Genomic DNA, 23,640 nt, shown 5'->3' on the forward strand with positions numbered 1-23,640 from the left:
CTGAAGATCCTCTTCTTTCATTCAGCAGCAGCTTCAGGTCTCTGATGGTCCAGGGCTTGTTGTTGGGAAACAGCCCTGCTGGGATGATGGTGTCCTCACAGAAACAGTCAGTGATGCTGTTGATCTCCATCACAGAGCACGTCCCAGTCTGCAGTCTCAGTCCTGCAGGGCCTCGCTGGCTTCCTGACTCCACCCAGTCAACAACAGGAAGTGTTTGAAGTGCAGGAACAAACTGAGGCTGTGGTCAAACAGGAGTTTTTATCTCCTCGCTCTGACTCTCACTGCGGCCCCGCTGCTGTGTCAACATGTGTTTGTGCTAAACAATGATGGAAAGTGTTATAATTGACTTGTTGGCCTCTGATCTGTCACAAACAGCTGAAACGTGTCTCTCATGAGTCACATGAAGGTTTTTGACAGAAAGGACAAAAAGTAGCTGCAGTCAGTTTGTGTCATTTTTATATTTTTTCATCTGGGAGAAAAATCTGAGGGACATTAAAATGTGTTTTTCAACAGAGACAAGAACATAAATATAACGGAACAGGTAAATGAAGATATTCAAGTAAACAGCTGGATTGATCAGGTCCAAACACACAGTGATAAACTTGTCAAACAGCTGTCATATCTTTATATATAAGCTCTTTATAAATCCTGTTCACTGCAGTCTGTTTACTAATAATGTCAAACTGTTAGAAACACAGAAACATCAGAATCGTCTTTGTTCACAAAAACCTGTCTGGGATCCTTTGTTGTTCTTTTGATGCAGAGTTACATTATAAATATAAAGAGTTATTTCAGAGTCTCATCAGTTTTCCTACATGTCTTTATTGAACACATCAGCAGGGCTGAAGCTCTCATGTTAAACACACACTGATCTATGGACACGTTCATGTGTTTCTAACAGAACCAGGCTGTTATCAGCCCTGCACTAACATTATGTCACACACACTGAATGTAACAGTGACCGTTTACATCATCACACAATCAGCTGTGATTGTTTCACTGTCATCAAACTAGTCAACAGGAAGTAGAATCAATAGAAACCAATCATTTACTGACAGCATGTCTGATGGAAATAAGTGCAGATTATGTATGAAGTATAACTGCACACAGTAACTGTATTACAATAAGGACTTAACAGCGCCCTCTGCTGGAGTGTTTCAGGACTGTGTGGTGCACCCCACCCTCACTCTACACCTGAGCCATAGACCACACCCTCCACCTCAATATACACCACAGTTTTCTCTGCTATGGAAATGAGATCAGGAGGAAATCATTATTATTATTATTGAATAAATGCTCACATTAATGTGGGCTTATTTGTTTCATATTAGAAACATTAGTTGAGTGTTTTTAGTATAAAATGGTGAAAGTCCCTCTTTTTGCTCCTCGCCTCACCTGTGGATGGACGGTGCTGTTACCATGGTGACAGCTTGGATGTGTTTCAGTCCTGCCTGGTTATCACTGCAGAAATCTTTACTTTCACATTTATTACAGGTAACAACTCTGATTTTTCTGTGTATTATGAACTAAATGTATCCTGATACACACAGAGATGGATGAGCAGAGGTCACATGATGAAAGAAAAAACATGGAGTCTTTGATTTATTTAGATATTTATTGATGAATGCAAACAAACCCTGACACTGAACCATCGTCCAGCTTTCACAGAACAAACCTGATCACATGACCTGCTGACCCAAACAGTGAAAAGCTCCATGGCAACAACAACAAACAGCCTCACATATGTTAACAGAGGCTGTTAGAAGCACAGAGTCTTTACAGTCTTTCTCCTGTTTGTACACAGATCTCTGCACATCTTCATCACAGTTACTCACAGACGTGCAGAGTGTGTGGATATCAAAGCTAAGTTTCCACCATGTTTGTAGTCTGTACTGGGACTCATGGAGCATCTCTCTATGAGCACTCAGTGCTTTAACCAGTGAGTCCCAGTTTAACCAGCAGCTTTCACACCACACATCACACAGACATGGAAACTTCAAACCCTCAGACTGAAGACACCATCAGAAATAAATAGATTGTGATGAAGATGAAGAACTGGAACAGTTTGCTGTGGTTTCTTCTGTTCCTGTCAGAAATAAGAGTCTGGCAGCACTTTGCTCTCCTTCCACATGTTTAAGGAGGAAGTGAAGAAGAGCGAGTGAGTCGTCTTCCTCTGTGGGCCCAACATCAGGCAGCAGCCACGTATTTTTAAAAACCCAGCACACTGCTTCAGAAACACTGAGTCCAGGTGACCAGAGTCATGTGATCAGTGAGGTCTTCACTCAGGACGTCACAGCTTCAGGACCTGATTCAGAGGTTTATAAGGACGTGGATCATTGGTGCTGATGTTGTGTGAGAGCTGGTGAACCATGGGGAACATAAATAACAAGCAGGCCATCAGCAATTCTACCCCCAGCTCTAAAACCTACATAATACACTATACATATAGTTATATAGGTTATAGTATGTTATATATAAACGTAGCTGAAGCACTTTAATTTGTAGCTTCACGCTGCACTTCATATGTTTGTCCACCAGATGGCAGCACAGAGGCCTGTGTTGGAAAGCTTTGAGTAATGAAGAGTTTTCAATCCAAGCTTCAGAAAGCTTCATGTGGTCATCAAAGAAGCAACCAGGAAATATCTGCTGTGTGTAAAAACAGCAACACAAGAATCCAGAATGAAGACAAGAAACTCAAAGCTCACACACAAAACAGGTGGAGCTAATTTTGTGACGTGTTTCTGTAAAAACACCACAGAAGTGAATCATCAAAGTTTCCATGTGAGCTGATGATGCTGCTGCAGAGTTTCTGTGAACCTCCTGTGACCCCGCCTCCTCATACAGAGACATCTTATTGCTCTTCAAACTGCATCACGTGGACACATGTGATTGTGTATTGTAGTATTGATCCCAATGCTGGTATTAGTACTGGATCAATAACACTGGATGGATGCGTTCAGCATGGAGCCCCTGAGCTGTGTTACAGACAAACATGAAAACTGACAGGTCTGTGTCATTCACAGTCTGTAACACTTCTAAACAACAGAGGCTGACCCAAGTGCCTCAGAGCCAGGCACGCTCACATCACAGCTCTCTAAATAAGCCAGTTTCAAAATAAGAGCTGAAAGCTGTGTTTGCTTGTGTTAGCTTATTATTGTGGAGACTAACATTCAGTGATCATGTGTTCAGACTCATAATGATTACTCTCAGAAATCCTGATCTTTGTATTTACTGTGTGTTGGATCAATAACTGAGATTCATCGTATCACACAGCTGTGCTGCTGCTGCTGGTGATGTCAGCACATCTGGAACAATACGAGGTATCTGCTACCAGACTGAGCAGGACGTGAGACCTGTGGACTGTTTAAAGCTGTCCCTCCACAGCTCACTCAGACCTGATCCACACCTCAGTGATATTCTCTGACTTCCTCAGTAGAGACAGAAACCATTCAGATCTGGGACGATCAGCTGACTGATGATGTCACACAGACTGTGTTTTTCAGGAACAGTGATTCTGATGTGAGCCTGCTAGCTGACAGCAGACCTGATGAAACCACATGTTCACATCTGTGAGGACAGACTGGACTCTTTGACTGCACCTTGGTTCTCCTCAGAGGTCTGTACAGGAGCATGTCCACCCCCACTGAAGATCTCAGTCACTGTGAAACATAGAAAGCTGCTTGTGTAGCCTCTGCCTCACATGTAGATACAGCTACAGGTTTCTCTGTCAGTCAGACTGAAACAGTGTCCTGATGCTGCATCATTCAGCTCTGTGCCCCAGTCAGCATCACTGTGAGCTACCAGTGTCAGTGTTTCTGCCCTTTTCCTGTAACACTACACTCAGCACAGGCTCAGCTGCTATCCAGTGTTGGACTTTGGCTTCAGCTGCTGTGATAGATCCTCTAACATAGATCAGCTCTGCTACATGTTGTTAGATAAGTGCAGCTGCCTGTCATGTCCTGATGTTTCTCTGGCTCAGCAGCTTCTCCATCAGAGGTTCACATGGAGCTGATCCAGTATCTCCAGTAACTGTGTTCTGTGCCTCACTGGTTCATCCTTCTGTCTGTGTGACGTCAGTCAGATGTTGAAGTTAAACTCTGTAATCTTCACTGTGTCACAGAGTTCAGTGAGTCCCGTTATTCACAGTATCAATCAGATCATCAGAGAACAGCTGATCAGCAATCAGTGGTGCCAACAGCACCTCCTGTGGTGAGAGGATGCAATAATGCAATGTAGCATTTTTACACTCAACACTTCCAGTCATGAAACTGTCTGTTGGATCTGTTTGACGTTGCTTTCTTGTGTTGCTTTCTTGGTTAGAGTTCCTCACAAATGTCCAGATTATTCTTCTAATGAGGCGTCGACCATGTTTTCAGTTCTTTGGAAGAAAACATCGCCCTTTGCCATCCTTACTTTTCTTTGACTTCTTCAAATGCAGCTGAACTGCAGCTGGTATTTTATTGGACTTTGCAGCTGTTTCTGGTCATCAGTTCATTCCTGCAAACCTCTGAACCTGAACAACAATGATGCTGCATTGCTGGCTGATCCCAAAAGGTTGATTCTGTTCATCTGGACGTTTTCAGAAACGTTTGCTCACTGATCAGGTGACTTCTTCAGTCTCAGCTGACTGCAGCTTTACAACCTTACAAACAGCACATTTGCACAATGACTGAAACCAGCAGCAGCAGCACCTGATATATATGATACTAATATAATACATATACATATATAATCCATACTAATGATGAAGGAACTGAGCTCACAGTCCATTGTTCATTCAGTGAACTACTCAGTTTATTTTGGGCCTCAGAAATGCTCACTCTGTTTGTACATCACTGTCAGCAATAGACTCATTCTGCTGTGTGGACAGGAACACATGTGACATCACTTCCTGTTTGTTTGTGACTGAAGAGGAAGAAGTTTACAAGGAATCATTTAGAAGAGTTTCAAACATCAACTGATTGAATCCATGAATCTGAAAACGTGTTTGTGAGTGAAAGAGACAGACATGTACAGACTGAACTATCTGTTCAACAGTCAGAGTGTTTCTGTAACAGGAGACACTCTTTACACCCCACTCAGCACAGGGACACTGAGGAACCAGGAGAATATTGAGAAATACTCTCTGATATATATCTGATTCCTACCCCAAACCCAGGATAAAGAGTTTGAGTGAATGTGGTGTTGAAGGTGTGGAGGTGGATCAGAGTGTCAGAGGAGACTCTGTAGAAGGACAGAGTGCCAGCAGGACAGTCCACATACACTGCTGCTCTGTTAGAGACAGAGGAGGAGGAGGAGGAGGAGGAGATGGATGTTGACCTGTTATTGTGCCTGACATAACGAGGACCATCATCACAGTACAGACTCCAGGACTGATCATTGTATCCAAACACACAGTCATCACTGTCTCCTTTCCTTCTGATGCTTCTGTAACTCACTGATATATAAACGTGTCCTCTCCACTTGACCTCCCAGTAACAGCGACCAGTCAGACCATTTCTACACAGCAGCTGATAAACATCAAATCTGTCTGGATGATCAGGATATGACTGAACCTCCTTCACACATGTCACCTTCCTGTTGTTGTCAGACAGTTGGAGCTTTGTGTGCACTGTGTTTGTGTCGATTGTGAGTTGACAGGAATCTGATGGAGAGAACAAACACAATCCAGCTGCAGTTATTGATCCATCATCTGTTCATTGATTGACACTTTGATGATGACTCCTGACATGATGAAGATGGTTGAATGTGTGCTGCTTTGTTTTCATGAATCCCATTAAAAACTCACTTACACTTCCTCAGACCTGGTCTCAACCATCGGACTCCAGCAGGCTCCACCCTGAAAGGAGGAGGGGGGTCAGAGCAGCACAGTCAGCATGCACACATGGACATTACATGGCTCTCATACACACACTGTTACACACTGAGCTCAAAGCTCGGCTCCACTGTTTTATTCAAAGAAATCTACATTTATTTATCAGCACATTTAAAAACAGGTTGAGCCAAAATGCTGCACAGAGTAGAGATAAAATAGGAAACATACACAGTAATTACTATAAAGACTCGTCAGAATTGAAAGCTACAGAGGCTACAGGAGGAATTTGATCACAGATTTGCTGACTTCAAGACACACAGAGCCACCTTTCAAATTTTTGCGGACCCCTTCTCCTTTGATGTGCAAGATGCCCCTTCTGTGCTTCAAATGGAGCTCATTGAGCTGCAGTGCAACTCTGAACTCAAAGCAAAGTTCAGGGAGGTGAGTGGAAAAGCAGACAAGCTTGGGCAATTTTTGAGAGAATTGAGCCCTAGTTTCCTCGGCTTTCCCCAATGTTCAAGCGGACCATGTGCCTTTTTGGTAGCACATACTTGTGCGAAAAGCTCTTCTCCACTTTGAACTTCAATAAGTCCAAGTACAGGTCCAGACTTACGGATGATCATCTTCAAGACATACTGAGGGTCGCAACTTCTTCCTCCCTCAGGCCAAATCTGGCTGGGCTATGCGAGAGGAAACGCTGCCAGGTCTCTAGCAGCAAGGAGTAGGCAAGAGAAGCCATGTTCAGAAGAACAGTTCATTTTCTACAGTGTTCCATTCATGTTCAGAAGAAGGTTATAGAACTGTTAATACAGACATTTCAATCTAACTACAGCAGATATAGAAGACTGAAAAAAACACACAAGTTCACTGACTAAAAATATCTTATTATTATTTTATTTATGTATTACAGATTGATTTATTTTCTTATTAATTCTTAATTTGTTTATTTATTTTTCATATTTTGTGTTAAAAAATAAAGAGATTTGAGAAGATTGGAATTTTTTAACCATGCCTTTCTTGTGGAAAACCTAATGCGGCCCAGCCTCACCCAGACTCTGCCTGCAGCGGCCCCCAGCTAAATTGAGTTTGAGACCCCTGTCCTACACCATATATCAGTAAGAGAGGGTACGACCTCTCTCATGGCCCCAAGTGGTGTGTGCATGCCAGAGCACTCTGGAAGGCACACAGAGTCTTTATGCAATCAATTATAAAACTCTAAGCATATATGAGTAAATATTTCTAAGCATAAATGACAATCAACAATATAAACCTTACAGCTGGTTTTAATAACAGAATTCATTTGTTTCTCAAATGAGAAAGAGCTATCGAGAAACACTCCTAAATCTTTAGTTCTTAACTTTTCCAGTGGGCCAAGGTCAACATTATCTGCTAATGCTAAATAGGCTGCTGTTATTAACTAATGCTAATTTGATGTGAATTAGCATTATGCACTAATGCTAACACTTACTTTTTAACAATGTGAGTAGCTAATGCTAACACTATTTCGCTTAATTTTATAACAATGTGAACGGCTAATGCTAACACTCTTTTTCCTAGCATTACAACATCTGAGCTGCTAATGCTAAGTAGGCCGCCATTAGCACCTACGTCTAATTTAAGGCAAATATGCATTAGAACCTAATGCTCATATCGTTTTCCTTTGCTTTATAACAATGTGAGCAGCTACTGCTAAATAGCATTAGCTAATAACAGCAGTCTAATTTAATGCAAGTTAGCATCATTTGCATTATAACGATGTGAGGAGTTAATGCTAAGTATGCTGCCATTAGCAGCTAATTCTAATTAGGGGTGAATAATTATTACCAGCTAATGCTAATATCGTTTTCTCTTCCCTTTTAACAATGTGAGCAGCTAGTGCTAGGTAGGCTGATGCTAAAAGGTAATGCTAAAGCTAAAGATAATTTGATGTGAATTAGCATTACATTAGTGAGGAGTTAATGCTAAGTAGACTGCCATTAGCAGGTAATGCTAATTTTAAGTGAATAGGAATTGGCAGCTAATGCTAATACCATATTTTCTTGCTTTATAACAATGTGACCAGCTAATGCGAAGTAGGTTGCCGTTATTAGCTAATACTAATTTGAGGTGAATTAGCATCCGCTTATGCTAACAATGTTTTCTCGTACTTTTTAACAATATGAGTAGCTAATGTGAACACTATTTTTAATTCAATTTTAACTTTTCCCCTGCGATGTAAAGAGTTAATGATAATTAGGACGCCATTAATGGCCAATTCTAATTTTAGGTGAATAACCATTAGCAGCTAATCCTAATACCATATTTTCTATTTTTAGGTGAGTTCGCATCATCCGTTAATGCTAATTCTTTTCCCTTGCATTATAACAATGTGAGCAGCTGATGCTAAGAAGGCTGCTGTTATTAGCTAATGCTAATTTGATGCGAGTTTAACATTATCGGGTAATGCTAACACTTTTCCCTTCCCTTTTAACAATGTTTTCAGCTAGTGATAGGTAGGCTGATGCTAGCAGCTAATGCTAATTTGATGTAAATTAGCATTATATTAGTGAGGAGTTAATACTAAGTAGACTGCCGTTAGTGGCTAATGCTAATTTTAGGTTAATAGGAATTGGCAGCTAATGCTAACAATGTTTTTGCCAACTCTTTTCCCTTGCATTTTAACAATATGAGCAGCTAATGCTAAGAAGGCTGCCATTATTAGGTAATGCTAATTATTATGCGTGTTAGCATTATCCTCTGCTCCTAGCAATGTTTTATCTTACCTTTTAACAATACCAGCAGCTATAGCTAACATTACTTTCATTTTAGTTAAGCCTTTTTAGCATTAATTAACTTCATTTAGCATTAAGAAGTTTATGCTAAATAGGCTACCATTAGTGGCTAATACTAAATTTAGGTGAATAAGCATTGGCAACTAATGCTAATACCATATTCTCTTGATTTCTAACAATGTGAGGTGCTAGTGCTAAGTACGCTGATATTAGCAGCTAATTCTTATTTGATGGGAATTAGCATTGTATTAGTGAGGAGTTAATGTTAAGTAGATTGCCATTAGTCACTGATGCTAATTTTAGGTAAGTAGAAATTGGCAGCTAATGCTAATACCATATTTTCTTGCCTTATAACAATGTGACCAGCTAATGCTAAGCAGGTGCCGTTATTAGCTAATACTAATTTGAGGTGAATTAGCATTATCCGCTTATGCTAACAATGTTTTTTCTTACTTTTTAACAATACGCCATTAGTGGCTAATTCTAATTAGGGGTGAATAATTATTACCAGCTAATACTAATATCATTTTCTCTTCCCCTTTAACAATGTGAGCAGCTAGTACTGCTCATACTGTTTGCTTTGTAAGAATGACAGCAGCTAATGATACGAAGTCTACCCTTATTAACTAATTCTAATTTGATGTGAATTAGCATTATCCGGTAATGGTAACTCTTTTCCCCTGCATTACAACGACGTCAGGAGTTAATGCTAAGTAGGCTGACATTAGGGGCTAACTCTAATTAGGGGTGAATAATTATTAGCAGCTAATGCTAATACCGTTTTCTCTTTGCTTATAACAACTTGAGCAGTAATGCTTACGTTTTCGGAGATGTCTGTTACCCAACAGCTCGATAGCTAGCCGAGAGCTCGAGGGTCACTGAAGCCGCCGAGAACTGCACAACTCCCGGCACATCATTTTCAGATCACCGCGGACTTTTGCTACTCGGGTTAAACGTAATATATAAGTCACTTAGACAACCTAAAAATGTTAATGTTGGGCTTTTTTCAGTGTTTTGTTTGTTCGTGAGTAAATCAGTTTGGCTGAGATTAAAGTTATTCGATTAGATTAGATAAAATAAAACGTTATTAATCCCCCGGGTGGGCTCCTCCTTGGTTTTTACACAGCTGACTAAACGTCAAACAGAAAACTAATTAAACAATAGTATGAGACGGTCGAGAATTTACGCCAGTGTCCTGTTATATTGTAGATAACAAGGAGCAGATGGCCGAGTTTATTAAACTCCACCGAGACAGCGGTGATGCTAATCAGAAGGCTAGACCGTCCAATTTCCCCAGTCATTTACTTCCGGCCTACCCGACCTTCTGAGGACCTGGCCCACGTAGACCGCGAAGGCCGGGTCCTCAGGTGGATGCAGCCCATGAATTTAGACATGACCAATGTGAGCGGCTAATTCTAAGTACGCTGTTGTAAATAGCTAATGCTAATTTAATGTGAGTTAGCATTATCCAATAATGCTAACACTGTTTTCTCTTACTTATTAAAAATGATAGTAGCTAATACTAATACTCTTTTCCATTGGGTAACAACGAAGTGAGGAGTTAATGCTAAGTAGGCTGCTTTCAGCAGCTTATTCTAATTAGGGGTGAATAATTATTAGCAGCTAATGCTAATAACATTTTCTCTTTCCTTATAACAATATGAGCAGCTAATGCTAATTTGATGTAAAGTAGCTTTATATTAAAGAGGAGTTAATGCTAAGTAGGCTGCCATTAGCAGCTAAAGGTAATTTGAGGTGAATAAGCACTAGTAGCTAATGCTAATACCCTTTTCCCTTGTGTTATAATGATGTGACGTTAATGCTAAATAGGCTGCCATGAGTGACTCTTTTTCCTTGCATTATAATGATGTGAAGGGTTTATGCTAACTAGGCTCCCATTAGCAGCTAAAGCTAATTTGAGGTGAATAAGCATTAGTAGCTAACGCTAATACCCTTTTCTCTTGTGTAATAATGATGTGAGACGTTAATATTGTTCTCAAATAACAGAATGAGAATGAAATATTGATTCTAACAGGGCCCATAAACAGCATTAGCTTAGCAGCATTAGCTTATCAGAGTTTCCATCATGGTCACACAAATCCTTAGCAGCGCAAAGTGGCCTACTTAGCAATAGCTGCTCAAGTTGTAGAAAGCAAGGTAAAACAGTATTAGCATTAGCTGCTAAATGTGCACTTGAGAACAAATTATTGTGAATTCAGCCGTGAATGTAGAGTTTGTCATTATTTAAGCTTCCATTTCCGAATGTTAGCTGCTCCTGTCTGCCTCTATCACACACACAGACTGAAATGATTCACAGCCTTGTTTCATCCTTCTGTCAGTGTCACTGTGACTGTGGACATACAGCATGGGAAACATACACATGGCTGACACTTTATTAGGTACACAGTGCCCACTATCTCAGGTACACCTGTGACCTAATAAAGTGTATCTAAAGTTACAAAATGTTGTCTCTGTCCAAATATTTATGGACCTAACTGTAGGTCTACTTTTAATGAAACTCTCAACATGACTTATCAGTTATAATTAATGTTCCTGCAAACAGACTCCTTGGACACCCCTACATAAATATCCATGTACTATCCAGCTAGACTAGTGTGTCTGTCCCTGAAAATATTCCTGCATGTGTGATTGTTCATGTGTCATCTGCAGGAAACAAACAGGAAGTGAGTGAAGGACACAGGAAATGTTTCCATCTCTTCCTCCTCTATCAGACATTCTCTCCATACCTGAGAGTGTCCAGTCTCCAGCCTGGATCCTTCAGTCCAGCCGACAGCAGCTTCATTCCTGAGTCACCCGGATGATTGTAGCTCAAGTCCAGCTCTCTCAGATGGGAGGGGTTGGAGCTCAGAGCTGAGGCCAGAGAAGTACAGCCTTCCTCTGTGATCAGACAGCCTGACAGACTGCAGACACACAAAACAACAATCTATCTGTCAACAATCGTTTTCTCTTTGTCACAATAACATCTATCCATTTACATCCATTCAATGTAACTTTATTTAAAAGTGACAATTCCCAACAGACAACAACAGTCATCTGAAGCTGTTTAACAGTGTAAGGTAACAGCCTCCAATATTAGAAAGAAAGCCCCAACCATCAGACAATTGTGGAGATACAGAAATTATTTTATTGCTGCCATATAATCTGCATCATTACAACTGCATTAATAACATTCTTTACAGCATTATTCCATCTAATAATATTTCTCACAGTATTGATATTGCATTAAAGTTGTCTATTGAAGATGTTCATTTGAGGATCCTTCCATTATGTTAACTTTTATTACAAGTACGGTCAGAAGTATTTCATACACATTGCATATTTGTGCTTATTTCGAGTTGATGTTCAGTTCATTAAGGGTCTTAAGCTTCACTGGCGTGACTGTCCAGGTGATCCATGCTGAGGGAAACTAGAACAGGATAACTGCAATGCATGCTTACAATACATATAACACATATAATCTAGGAATGTGTCAGGCCTGAGGCCTTAAGTCATTTGGTGTCTCACTATATTTTACTCTACTTGGCAACAGATGACCAGAGTCTATAATTAGCCCCAGAGACCCTGAGGGCTTGAAGTTTATTACCTTGTATGGAAGGTGTTATAGAAAAGAGAAGTTCTATGTCTGTTTATAGCCATTAAAGATGTACAAGATGTACCATTAACTGTGACTAATGTCTGGAACCTATTTTAATCTGACTATTTTTATTGACGCCATGGGGGGGCGTATACCCCACTGCTTTGTAAGTGTCCACAACATGTATTTTTGTCAGAAGACATAGGCTGATGTTTTCTCCTGTGTGTTAATAAACTCATCGTTTGATTGCACTTCTCTGGGGCCTCCGTGGTTTGTCTCACTGCTCTACATTGATCGATTTCGCAACACAATCCACTGTGAGCAGCACTTGGTGATGGTGGGAAGAAGAACTCACTTTGACACAAAGATCCTCCCAGTCAAAAAAGGCTCCAGGAGGAGCATCTACCATGACTGGTTGCAGGGTGAGGGGAAAGAGAAGAGATGAGCTCAGAGAGACAAGAACAAAACACAAACTAAGGAGAGAGAAGACAAAAGACATGCAGTAGTGACATATAAAAGCATTAGGAGTGAAAAGAGGGGAGTGGAGAAGAAAGCAGACCATCATGGGAAGTCCACCAACAGCCTGAGCCTATAGCAGCATAACTAAGGGATGGTTCACCTGATCCAGCTTGAACTATAAGCTTTATCAAAAAGGAAAGTTTGCAGCTGATCTTCAAAGTAGAGAGGGTGTCTGTCTCCTGAACTCAAACTGGGAGCTGCTTCCACACCAAGTCCAACATAGCCAGGCTGAGTCGTTAGATTAGTCCAACGTAAAGTCAGAAAGTCATTACTTATGTCACATTTTAGTGCAAATGTCGAAAAACTGTCCAAAAGTTATTTTTAAATCTGATATTAAACAGTTTAAATGGTGAAAAAAAGCTGTAAAGAAAACAGAAAGAGTCAATAAAAGCCTCTTTAGAGGGTCACCAGTTTAAAACTCAGACATTTAAACTGGTGATTCTCCTTCTCTGCTCCATTTCCTCTCTAGACTTCCTGTTCCTAGGAGGGATTTGATTGGCTGAACGTCCTTTTAGCCTTTCTTTAGTTCTTTGGGTGCTAATCAAAGAGGAAAACACACGAGTCATGTGACGTGACATAAGGAGCGCTCTGATTGGTTGGGATTGACAAACTATGGTGCTGTTCGCAAGCTTCGCTTTGCAGAGGCAAGAAAATCTCTTAGATAGGGATGAGACGCTCCACAGTGACGTTTCCACACTTCGGAGCTTCTGAAGTGCAGATGTTTGGAAACGCTGCTCCAACGTGTGGTTCAAAGACTCAGATCACGTGACCTCAGCTGCCACAGGTGGCATACCTGCTGCTTCCATGTTAGCATGTTAGCTTCAACAGGTGGTCAGTGTGAGAGCAGAAGATGATATCAGTGACATCCAAACAAGGAAGGAAGAGACTGTTGAAGGCAGCGAGCTGTGACTGCTGTGAACAGTGTTCTCACACTATTTTCTCCCTGTGTCAACATACATGAGGCTGCTTCAGCTGCAACACACCACAAACACCTTTATACAACTAAATATACTGAGAGCACACTGCTGTGGTTGCTGTGGTAACCATTCATATATCCAGCTGTTTGTGGCCGAGTCTACTTCCTCATCCTTGGTTAAACACTCAAAGTTTGATGTGTTTTTTGTGATTTGGTTTTATTTGTTGTTCTATACACTGTGAAACAAAGCTTGAAGCCCCTGTGGTACAGTGGGGGACTCAAACCCAGGACCCAACCTGCTCCAACAACAGTCAGAAGGATTTTGTTAAGTCTCATTTTCTGTTCATTAGGAAAACATCAATAATGAAGAGCACATGTTTATAGAGGCACATTCAGACCAATGACAACAGTCCATTCACACTGACCTCCACCTTTTTAAATGTGAGTAAACACATCATGGTTCTGGTGCTGATGTGGTATCTGGGACAGGTGATGATTTTGAACTCAGTCTGAGGTTTGATTACATTGAACCTGCACTGCTTTCTCCTGTTTATGACACATTTATACCCAAAGTCTCAGCTGGATAACAAAGAACGAGGACAAACACATTTGTTGAGAGAATTGTTAACAAATGTGGTGAGAGTGGTGTAATAGTTAGAGACAGAACTATGATTTACCATACCATACCACCTTTATTTATAAAGCACTTTAACATAAAACCAGAGTTCACAAAGTGCTGTACATGCTAATAGCATAAGTAAATAAAAATTAAAATGAGATAAGATAAGATAAAATAAAAAAAAAACTAAAATAAATTGAAATATGTTAAAACAAATAGAGTCAACCCCTCTAATCAATGCCAAAGGCTTCAGCGAATAAATATGTTTTAAGAACACTTTTAAATTCAGAAAGAGAAGAGGCCTGCCTAACATGCAAAAGTAGATCATTCCACAACTTTGGAGCAACTACAGCAAAAGCACGATCACCTTTAAATTTATACTTAGTTTTCGGTACTTTAAGGAGCTGCTGATTGGCGGACCTAAGGGAACGGGCAGGTGTATATGGTTGTAGTAGCTCCAAGAGGTGGGGGGGAGGGAGGGGGCAGGCCATTAAGAGATTTAAAAGCAAATAAGAGAATTTTAAAAACATAAAACCTAAAATGTACAGGTAGCCAGTGGAGTGAAATTAAAATTGGGGTAATGTGCTCAGACTTTTTTGTTCCAGTTAAAAGACGTGCTGCAGCATTTTACACAACCTGCAGGCGCCTAATGGACGCATCACTAACCCCAAAATAAAGTGCATTACAATAATCCAGCCTAGAAGTAACAAAGGCATGGATTACTGTCTCAAACTGCTGTTTCGATAAGATAGTCTTTATTTTGGCTAATTTCCTCAAATGAAAAAAGCTAGATCTTACAACAGCTCTGACCTGACTTTCAAATTTAATATTTGCCTCTATTTTAACTCCCAGATTAGTGATGACTGGTTTAACATACTGTGCCAGCGAACCAAGATCTATAATAGTGGCCTCAGAAGCGCCACCAAAAACCATCACTTCTGTTTTCTGTTCATTAAAATGTAAAAAGTTATTGTGGCATGAATAAGGCACGGCGGGTCCAGGGATCAGTGTTTTCAGACATTTTTATTTGACATCTGCATCACACCACCACCCACCACCCACACCTGAGTCCGTGTTTTAACGTGGCGGGCGTGATTGCGGATGCCGTGCAGGTGCGTCCACCCTCCCTGCACGCCACCGCAGACCACGCCCCACCACACACCCCCATCGCCCGATTGAGGCCGGGGAGTCATCCGGCCGAACCTACTCCCCACCGGTTCCCGACCTTGGAACAGAGCAAAGTCCGTTGCGGAGGCCGCCCACACCTCCAATGGCGGCGAGCCTTGTCCGGGGGTCGGCCACGCCTCCAGCAGCAGCGGCGAAACCGGTCCGGAGGCCGGCCACCCGGCAAGCCGGCACGACCCTGCCGGCCCCGGGAGGGGCTCACTGCCGGGCGCATCTGACGCTCCGGGGCCGCTCGATCCTCGACCTCGGGCCCAGGTCGCGCAGGCTCCCCTGGCACGGGGACCGCCCTCTCCCCTCCCGGTTTCTCCACCTCTTCCGGCTGGGGCGCCTGCGGGAGCGGCTCGTCCGCCGCTGGCTGGGGCGCCGGCGGGAGCGGCTAGTCCGCCGCTGGCTGGGGCGCCGGCGGGAGCGGCTCGTCCGCCGCTGGCTGGGGCGCCGGCAGCCCCTCCCGCGACTCCTCTTCCTCCAGCCGGTGCAGACCCTCGCGCGCTTCGTCTGCCGCCTCCTGTCTGAGCGGCTCGTCCACCGCTCCCGGCAGGAGCAGCCCTACACCCGGCTGTTCCCCCTCCTCCGGCAGGCGCAGATCCCCGCGCGCCTCGTCTGCCACCTCCGGCTGCTCAGGTGCCCTACGCGGCTCCTCCACCGCTTCGCTGTCCTCGGTACACACCTGTGGGGGTGGCGCCCAGGCCCAGAGCAGCGCCGCCAGCTCCCCAATCCGTTGCAGGTGGCGCTCGGACTGGTCCTGCAGCTCTGCCTGCTGGCGACGCACCTCCGCTGCCTGGCTCCGATAAGAACCCGCTGTGCCGCCTCCTGGGTTTCGGCACCACTGTGGCATGAATAAGGCACGGCGGGTCCAGGGATCAGTGTTTTCAGACATTTTTATTTGACATCTGCATCACACCACCACCCACCACCCACACCTGAGTCCGTGTTTTAACGTGGCGGGCGTGATTGCGGATGCCGTGCAGGTGCGTCCACCCTCCCTGCACGCCACCGCAGACCACGCCCCACCACAGTTATATATAAAAGATATAGAGAGAAAAGAAGCGGGCCTAAAACTGAACCCTGTGGGACCCCACATTGAAGAGAAGCAGCAGAGGATACAAACTCCCCGAGTTTCACAGAGAAAGTTCACTCTGCCAAATAGGATCTGAACCACTGCAGTGCGGTACTCCTAATACCCACCAACTGCTCTAAACGGGAAATTAAAATATTATGATCAACTGTATCAAAAGCAGCAGTTAAATCTAACAGCACGATAATAACACAGTCACCTGAGTCATTTGCCAAAAACACATCATTAAAAACTCTTAAAAGGGCAGATTCGGTACTATGTAAAGCTTTAAAACCAGATTGGAAAACTTCTAAAATACCGTGTTCTTCTAGGAAGGACATTAATTGCTTATAAACTACCTTTTCAAGAATCTTTGAGATAAAAGGCATTTATTTATTTAAATGCATTCAAGGACATTTTACTCACGTTATGTCTCTTCCACGATGTTATTTTTCTCTCCTACAACGTACGTTACAATTACATTAGCATGACCATTTATCCAAATTAGGCGATGACATCATTTAGCAACTTCCAGCGACTTTTAGGACAGCCAATAGCAATTTTCCTTACTGAGGAGTTGGCAACACTAGGAGCAGTGGGTGGATGGCAGCATCATCATGAAGGATCAGTGTGAGAATACATCATCATCCACAAAGAAAATCAGTCTGAGTGTCTGACGCTCTTGTTAGAAAGACGCAGTCGCAGCTTGTGGGTGCAGTTAGCTGGTTTGCTAGTTAGCTGCTCTGCTAGTTAGCTGGGAGCTAACTCACTCGAACATTTGATGCTAAACTGTCTAAACTGTGTGAGCAGCATTCATTACTGCTCTGTGTTACTCTCCAGCCTCTCTTTAACTTAGTCCTCTCTGTTTTTTCCTCCTTACAAACTAGAAAACTTTTTCTTTCTTTTTCAGCTTCTCCTCCACACCCGAGCTGTGGCTAAGGTGCTACCAGCACGCAGGCTCGGTGTGTCCAAATTCATGAGCTGCATCCTCCTGAGGACACATTTGTAGACCGATAATGTCACAGCGACGCACCAAAGGCTGTCCAAATTCCTCCGAATGCAGGCGACAAATGCGTCCTCCTTTTCCCCGAATTTGAAGGATGGGTCGGGTGTGTCCTTCGTGGCCCACCATATCCCAGAATTCATTGTGCGGCCCAGCCAAACTCCAGTTTCCGGTAATGGCGACCGCTACTAAATTTTAAAATTACTCTTAATCTTCCTGGGTCACAAAATAAACTTTTAACATATTTTCAGGGTAGAATGTGGGTGTGTAAACTTCAAATATCTGCTCGGTTTATCAAGATATTGCATATTTGCAAAAGTGCTTCGACGTTTTCGGAGACGTCTGTTACCCACCAACTCGATAGCTAATTGAGAGCACCAGGCTTTTGCTACTCAGGTTAAAAGTAATATTAGTAACATATGACTGAATCTATATCTCACTTAAAGCTTTCTTTAAATGAAAGAATCAGTGAAAATGAGGCACTTCAGCTGATTTTAAACAAAAACTCTGAACATAACCTGATCCAGACCAGGTTATTGGTTCAGCATCAGTAACCACGGTGATGTAGCCAGGTAGAAACAGAGCTAGACAGAGACAGACAAACATTTATGCTCACAATCACACATCTCCAGTTAACCTTGCATGCATGTTTTTGGACTGTGGGAGGAAGCAAAGAACCTGAAGACAACCCACATAGACCACACTATCACTCTTATTTACAGAATTATAATCTAATTAGATGATAAAGTAATAAATTATTTGGTATTTTAATGAAAATACATTTTAGCAATAGTTTATAGGTGAACAATAATAGTTAAAAAAAGTGACAAATCAAACAGTTAATAAAACCTTCTACAGCAGAAACTAATGTAGACAATGTCGGGGGAGGAAGTAAAAGTAAAAACCAGAGACAATAACTACCAAAATAAAACAGGAAGTGAATAACATTCAAGCTCACTTTAAGGTCAACAGTCAAATTCTGTTTTGTATTAATCTATTGTTTTGAATTTTTGTTTACATTTTATGTTTAAGTGAGGCAATGAGTCATATCACTATGACCAAATATATATTTCATCTTTTCAGTCAGAAATAATCAATTGATCATATTTTTATTACTAAATGTTTCTGAAAATCAAATTCTGATATCTGAACAAACAGCTCTGTAAAAACCTTCAGAATACAGGAATCAAACTAAAAGGTTTGGTGGATGAAGCACTGCTAAAATAAAGAATTTGGACTCAGAGGAGCAGATGGGACATTTCATTGCAAATGAAAGACAGAAAGTGAACAAATATCACTAAAAACCCCAGACAAAAAATTCTACATTAAGACTTTTTTAAAAATCAATTTACTGTTTATGCAGTAATAGAAATCAGGTTTAACGTGATCATCAATGGAAAATTTTAAATCCTGACCTGAGAGTTTCCATTTTACAGTGTGGACTCTTCAGTCCTTCAGACAGAAACTTCACTCCTGAATCCTGCAGGTCAGAGTTACTCAGGTCCAGCTGTCTCAGACTAGAGGACTGGGAGCTGAGAGCTGAGGACAGAGCTTCATAGCCTCTCTCTGAGAGCTTACAGTGACTCAGTCTGAAAAATGACAGATAAACATTAAACAAACACTGTTGTTAAGTTGCAATGAGGGTGAACTAAAGAGTTATTAGATTTAGCAATTAATCCTGTTTTTTTACTGAGAGTCAACAAATGGATGACGCTGACATTTGTTAACTGACAATGGTCAATCAATTCTGGTATTCTATTGCAAATGCCAATTGTGCCGGGCAGTGCATTAGCACCAAACTAGCTGACATATTGATCAATAAATCTCTGCTCATTAAATTATCATAAAACTATTACAGAAATTAAACTGACTTTTTTCCCATTTAGTGGATTCTTATTGGTTAATTCGGTCATAATTCTTCATTTTAGGCTTTATTTAAAGTTTTAGTCCTTACTTTAAGTCCCAGTCTATATTTCTGACTTTCTACAATCCTACAGCTCTTCTCACATCTGAGATCTTCCAGTTAAAGGCTGTTACTGGTCCCACTAACTCATTTATTCAGTCTCTACTATTCACTCTAGACTCTAGAGTGGCCTTTAACTAGTTTTAGGCTGTATGATGTTCAGTGTTTGCTGTTTAATGTTTTTATCTTTTGTGTTTTTATTGCCTGTTTCTATTGTAAAGCAGTTTGTGGTTTTTGAGCTGTGAAAGCTGCTGTATAAATAAATTTTACTTACAGGATGATTCTGAATATGACTTTGATAAAAGCTGAAACCAAGATATGTTTAAGACACTCTGACATTTACTGCTGCTATCAAACATTAAGTATAATATACTGTATTTAGTGCTGATGATCATTCAAATAAATATGTTTACGTTTTTAAGGGTCCATCACACATTACACTGTTTATGTTATAAATAAAAGCCTGATCACATGTTTACTCACAGAGCTTTGTTGGAGGCTTTGACCACTGGCAGCAGCCTCAGAAGAGCCTCCTCTGAAGCAGAGTATTTCTTCACGTCAAACACATCCAGATCTTTTTCTGATGACAGTAAGATGAAGACCAGAGCTGACCACTGAGCAGGAGACAGTTTATCTGTGGAGAGACTTCCTGATCTCAGGGACTGTTGGATCTCCTCCAGTAGAGAACGATCATCCAGTTCATTCAGACAATAGAACAGATTGATGCTTTTCTCTGCAGACAGATTCTCACTGAGATTCTCCTTGATGTACTGGACTGTTTCCTGATTGGTCTGTGAGCTACTTCCTGTCTGTGTCAGCAGTCCTCGTAGGAGAGTCTGATTGGTCTGCAGTGAAAGACCCAGGAGGAAGCGGAGGAACAAGTCCAGGTGTCCATTTGGACTCTGTAAGGCCTTGTCCACAGCAGTTTGGTAGAAGTGTTTCTCTGCAGATTGAACTTCTTTCTGTAATTCTTTTTTTCCAAACAATTTAAACCACTTGGATGTTGTTTTTTGTTCTTCCAACAGATTGAGTCCAGAGTTGATGAAGGTCAGATGGACATGAAGAGCAGCCAGAAACTCCTGAACACTCAGATGGATGAAGCAGAACACCTTGTCCTGGTACAGTTGTTTCTCCTCTTTAAAGATCTGTGTGAACACTCCTGAGTACACTGAGGCTGCTCTGATATCGATGCCACACTCTGTCAGGTCTGATTCATAGAAGATCAGGTTTCGTTTCTGCAGCTGATCAAAAGCCAGTTTTCCCAAAGACTCCATCATCTTCCTGCTCTCTGGACTCCAGTGTGGATCTGTCTCAGCTCCTCCATCATACTTGACCTTCTTCACTTTGGCCTGAACCACCAGGAAGTGGATGTACATCTCAGTCAGGGTCTTGGGTAGCTGTCCTCCCTCTCTGGTTTCCAGCACATCCTCCAGAACTGTAGCAGTGATCCAGCAGAAGACTGGGATGTGGCACATGATGTGGAGGCTTCGTGATGTCTTGATGTGGGAGATGATCCTGCTGGCCTGCTCCTCATCTTTGAATCTCTTCCTGAAGTACTCCTCCTTCTGTGGGTCAGTGAACCCTCTGACCTCTGTCACCCTGCCAACACAGACAGGAGGGATCTGATTGGCTGCTGCAGGTCGTGTGGTTATCCAGAGGCGAGCAGAGGGAAGCAGTTTCCCCCTGATGAGGTTTGTCAGCAGCACATCCACTGAGGTGGACTTTCTAGGGTCAGTTAGGATTGTAGTTTTGTGGAAGTCCAGAGGAAGTCGACACTCATCCAGACCATCAAAGATGAACACAACCTGGAAGTCTTCAAAGCTGCAGATTCCTGCTTCTTTGGTTTCAGTAAAGAAGTGATGAACAAGTTCCACCATGCTGAACTTTTCCTCTTTCAGCACATTCAGCTCTCTGAAAGTGAATGGAAACATGAACTGGATGTCCTGGTTGGCTTTGTCTTCAGCCCAGTCCAGGGTGTATTTCTGTGTTAAGACTGTTTTCCCAATGCCAGCCACTCCCTTTGTCAGCACTGTTCTGATTGGTTCATCTCTTCCAGGTGAGGCTTTAAAGATGTCTTCTTGTCTGATTGTTGTTTCTGGTCTGTGTGGTTTCCTGGATGCTGTTTCAATCTGTCTGACCTCATGTTCATCATTGACCTCTGCAGTCCCTCCCTCTGTGATGTAGAGCTCTGTGTAGATCTGATTCAGAAGGGTTGGGCTTCCTGCTTTAGCGATCCCCTCAAACACACACTGGAACTTCTTCTTCAGAGCAGATTTAAGGTTACGATGACAAACTGCAGCTGGAAGTTCTGAATGATAATAATAAAAATACAACTTTAACAATCATATTTTACAAAATGCTGATGACAATTTCTGACCCACTGAGAAATGACCGAACACACTGGTGTCACAAGTCTCTCATTTATCCAGCAGCTTAAATCTTTAGATAAATCCTCTTACGTCTCTGCAGACGGTCAGCCAGCTCCTCCTGCTTCATTCTCCTCAGGAAGTCCACTGTGATCTTCACAAATGCCTCTCTGCTGCTCCTCTGCTCATCATCCTCCCTCTGAAACTCCAAGCACTGGGGCTTATTTGGATTCAGAGCCTTCTGGATCTTCTTCAGCTCGTTCTTCACAAAAGTGATGATGTTGTCCTCCAGCAGCTGGAACAGAATACTTTATGAATGAACCACCACTCTGAACTTCAGTCTCCACAACATCCACTTCCGAACGATCAAGGGGCATATCATCCACGAACTCTTTACCAATTATAAGTTTGACTTTATCTTATTAACTGAGACATTCTCCACAACTCCATGATCCCAAAGCATGGATTCTGTTCATATGAATGCAGTGATTTAAGTGGGAGAAACATTTCACTGGTGTTTAGAGCTGAACTACCAACAGGTTGAGAATCGAAGCCAGAAACTTGGAGATGTTACAGGTGACTCATACAGACAACTGGTCTTAAAGGTAGATGTTAAGATATTACGTATCGGTATCGGTCCGATACTGACCTAAATTACTGGATCGGATATCGGAGAGGAATAAAAAATGTAATCCGATCCATTAAATATCAAAAAAGCACCTCACAAAACTTGCGACATGGCGTAACTCGGCTCATAACCGTAGCACGTAGGAGCAGTGTGCTCACGTGATAGAGTGGCTGTGTGTATTTGTAGCCTCGCTACCAAACCGGCATTTCATCTCCGAGGACGTTTTCCCAGAGAGAAGTAAAGCAAGTGTGTAAGTTCATCTCTGAATGTTTGTAAAGCATTCCCACCTTAAGCTTAACAACCGATATATGAAGTGACTGCCTCTTCTCTCTTTCTCTCTCCTGCTGCTGCTTCAATCATGAAACTGATCAATGATCAGCTGATCGGCTTTTCTGTCGCGACTCCGTCTCTCTTTTTTGTTTTTGGCCCACTTTGCACCAGAAAGAGGAAACCAGCGGCTGAAGAAAAGCAGCAGCACGTTTAAGCTTGATCAGCTGTTGTTAGAATTTATTTAATATTACTTTCTACACCAGGATCTTTTTCTACGCAGCTGACGTAACTGTGCAGGGGCGGATCTAGCAAAGTTTAGCCAGGGGGGCCGATAGGGCATGAACAGGGAAAAGGGGGCACAAAGACATACTTTTCTTTCTTATTCTCATTTAAAATGTCGAGCTTTTAATAAATAATTATCTGAATCTTACACCCAAAGTTTTAATCCGATGTAAAATGTATAGAAGTCCATTACTGTATATAGTAACTGTTAAGTCTAATATACCCTAGTAAGCTATAGTACTTTTTCCTTTGGGAAGGTACCATCTGTGCAGTCTGCAGTTCTGTTGAGGAAAGATGTTGAATCTGTTTAATTATTCTTGAAAAATAATTTATTTCTGTGCATTTTTTTTCACACTGCATCAAATTAAAGTTGATTATGTCGATTAAGCATCATGAAGTGGAGGGTGGTTCCCTATTTTTTTTTTGCTGGGAGTTTGCAACCCTATTAGTTAGGTTGCTTAATATTTCTGCTAAGTCCTCTTTAAAATACCAGAATAGGGAGGATAGAGCAGGGTTAAGTATATTAGATTGATCAGTTTTGCAGAACTATGAAATATTTTGGGTGCAGTGTATTTTTTTTTTTTTTACATACAGGTATAACAGAATAGCTTTAGTGTTGTTGTCTATTTAAACTTGAGTATGAACTTATACAAA

At 41.9% G+C, this 23,640-nt stretch overlaps 1 protein-coding gene across 1 annotated transcript; it reads right to left on the reverse strand.

The window, feature by feature from the left end:
- Window positions 1-5,078: 5,078 nt before the first annotated feature.
- Window positions 5,079-11,389, reverse strand: LOC148105949 (neoverrucotoxin subunit alpha-like). Its single transcript, XM_087838424.1, has 3 exons — window positions 11,334-11,389; window positions 5,793-5,839; window positions 5,079-5,644 (listed from the first exon to the last, which is right to left on the reverse strand). The coding sequence occupies exons 1-3, from the start codon at window positions 11,387-11,389 to the stop codon at window positions 5,079-5,081; spliced, it is 669 nt and encodes a 222-aa protein (XP_087694550.1).
- Window positions 11,390-23,640: the final 12,251 nt, after the last annotated feature.

The sequence above is a fragment of the Neolamprologus brichardi genome, chromosome 3, assembly GCF_056152115.1.
Source record: "Neolamprologus brichardi isolate AB-2024 chromosome 3, ASM5615211v1, whole genome shotgun sequence".
Classification (NCBI taxonomy): domain Eukaryota; kingdom Metazoa; phylum Chordata; class Actinopteri; order Cichliformes; family Cichlidae; genus Neolamprologus; species Neolamprologus brichardi.

Bases quoted from the DNA above. Each gene is read 5' to 3' on its own strand.
- LOC148105949 (XM_087838424.1), bottom strand. From the start codon at position 11,389: ATGAAGCTGCTGTCGGCTGGACTGAAGGATCCAGGCTGGAGACTGGAC. The intron at 5,840-11,333 runs GTATGGAGAGAA...TCCTCCTTTCAG, and splicing joins TGGAGACTGGACACTCTCAG to GGTGGAGCCTGCTGGAGTCC. The intron at 5,645-5,792 runs GTAAGTGAGTTT...TCTCTCCATCAG, and splicing joins GAGACCAGGTCTGAGGAAGT to ATTCCTGTCAACTCACAATC.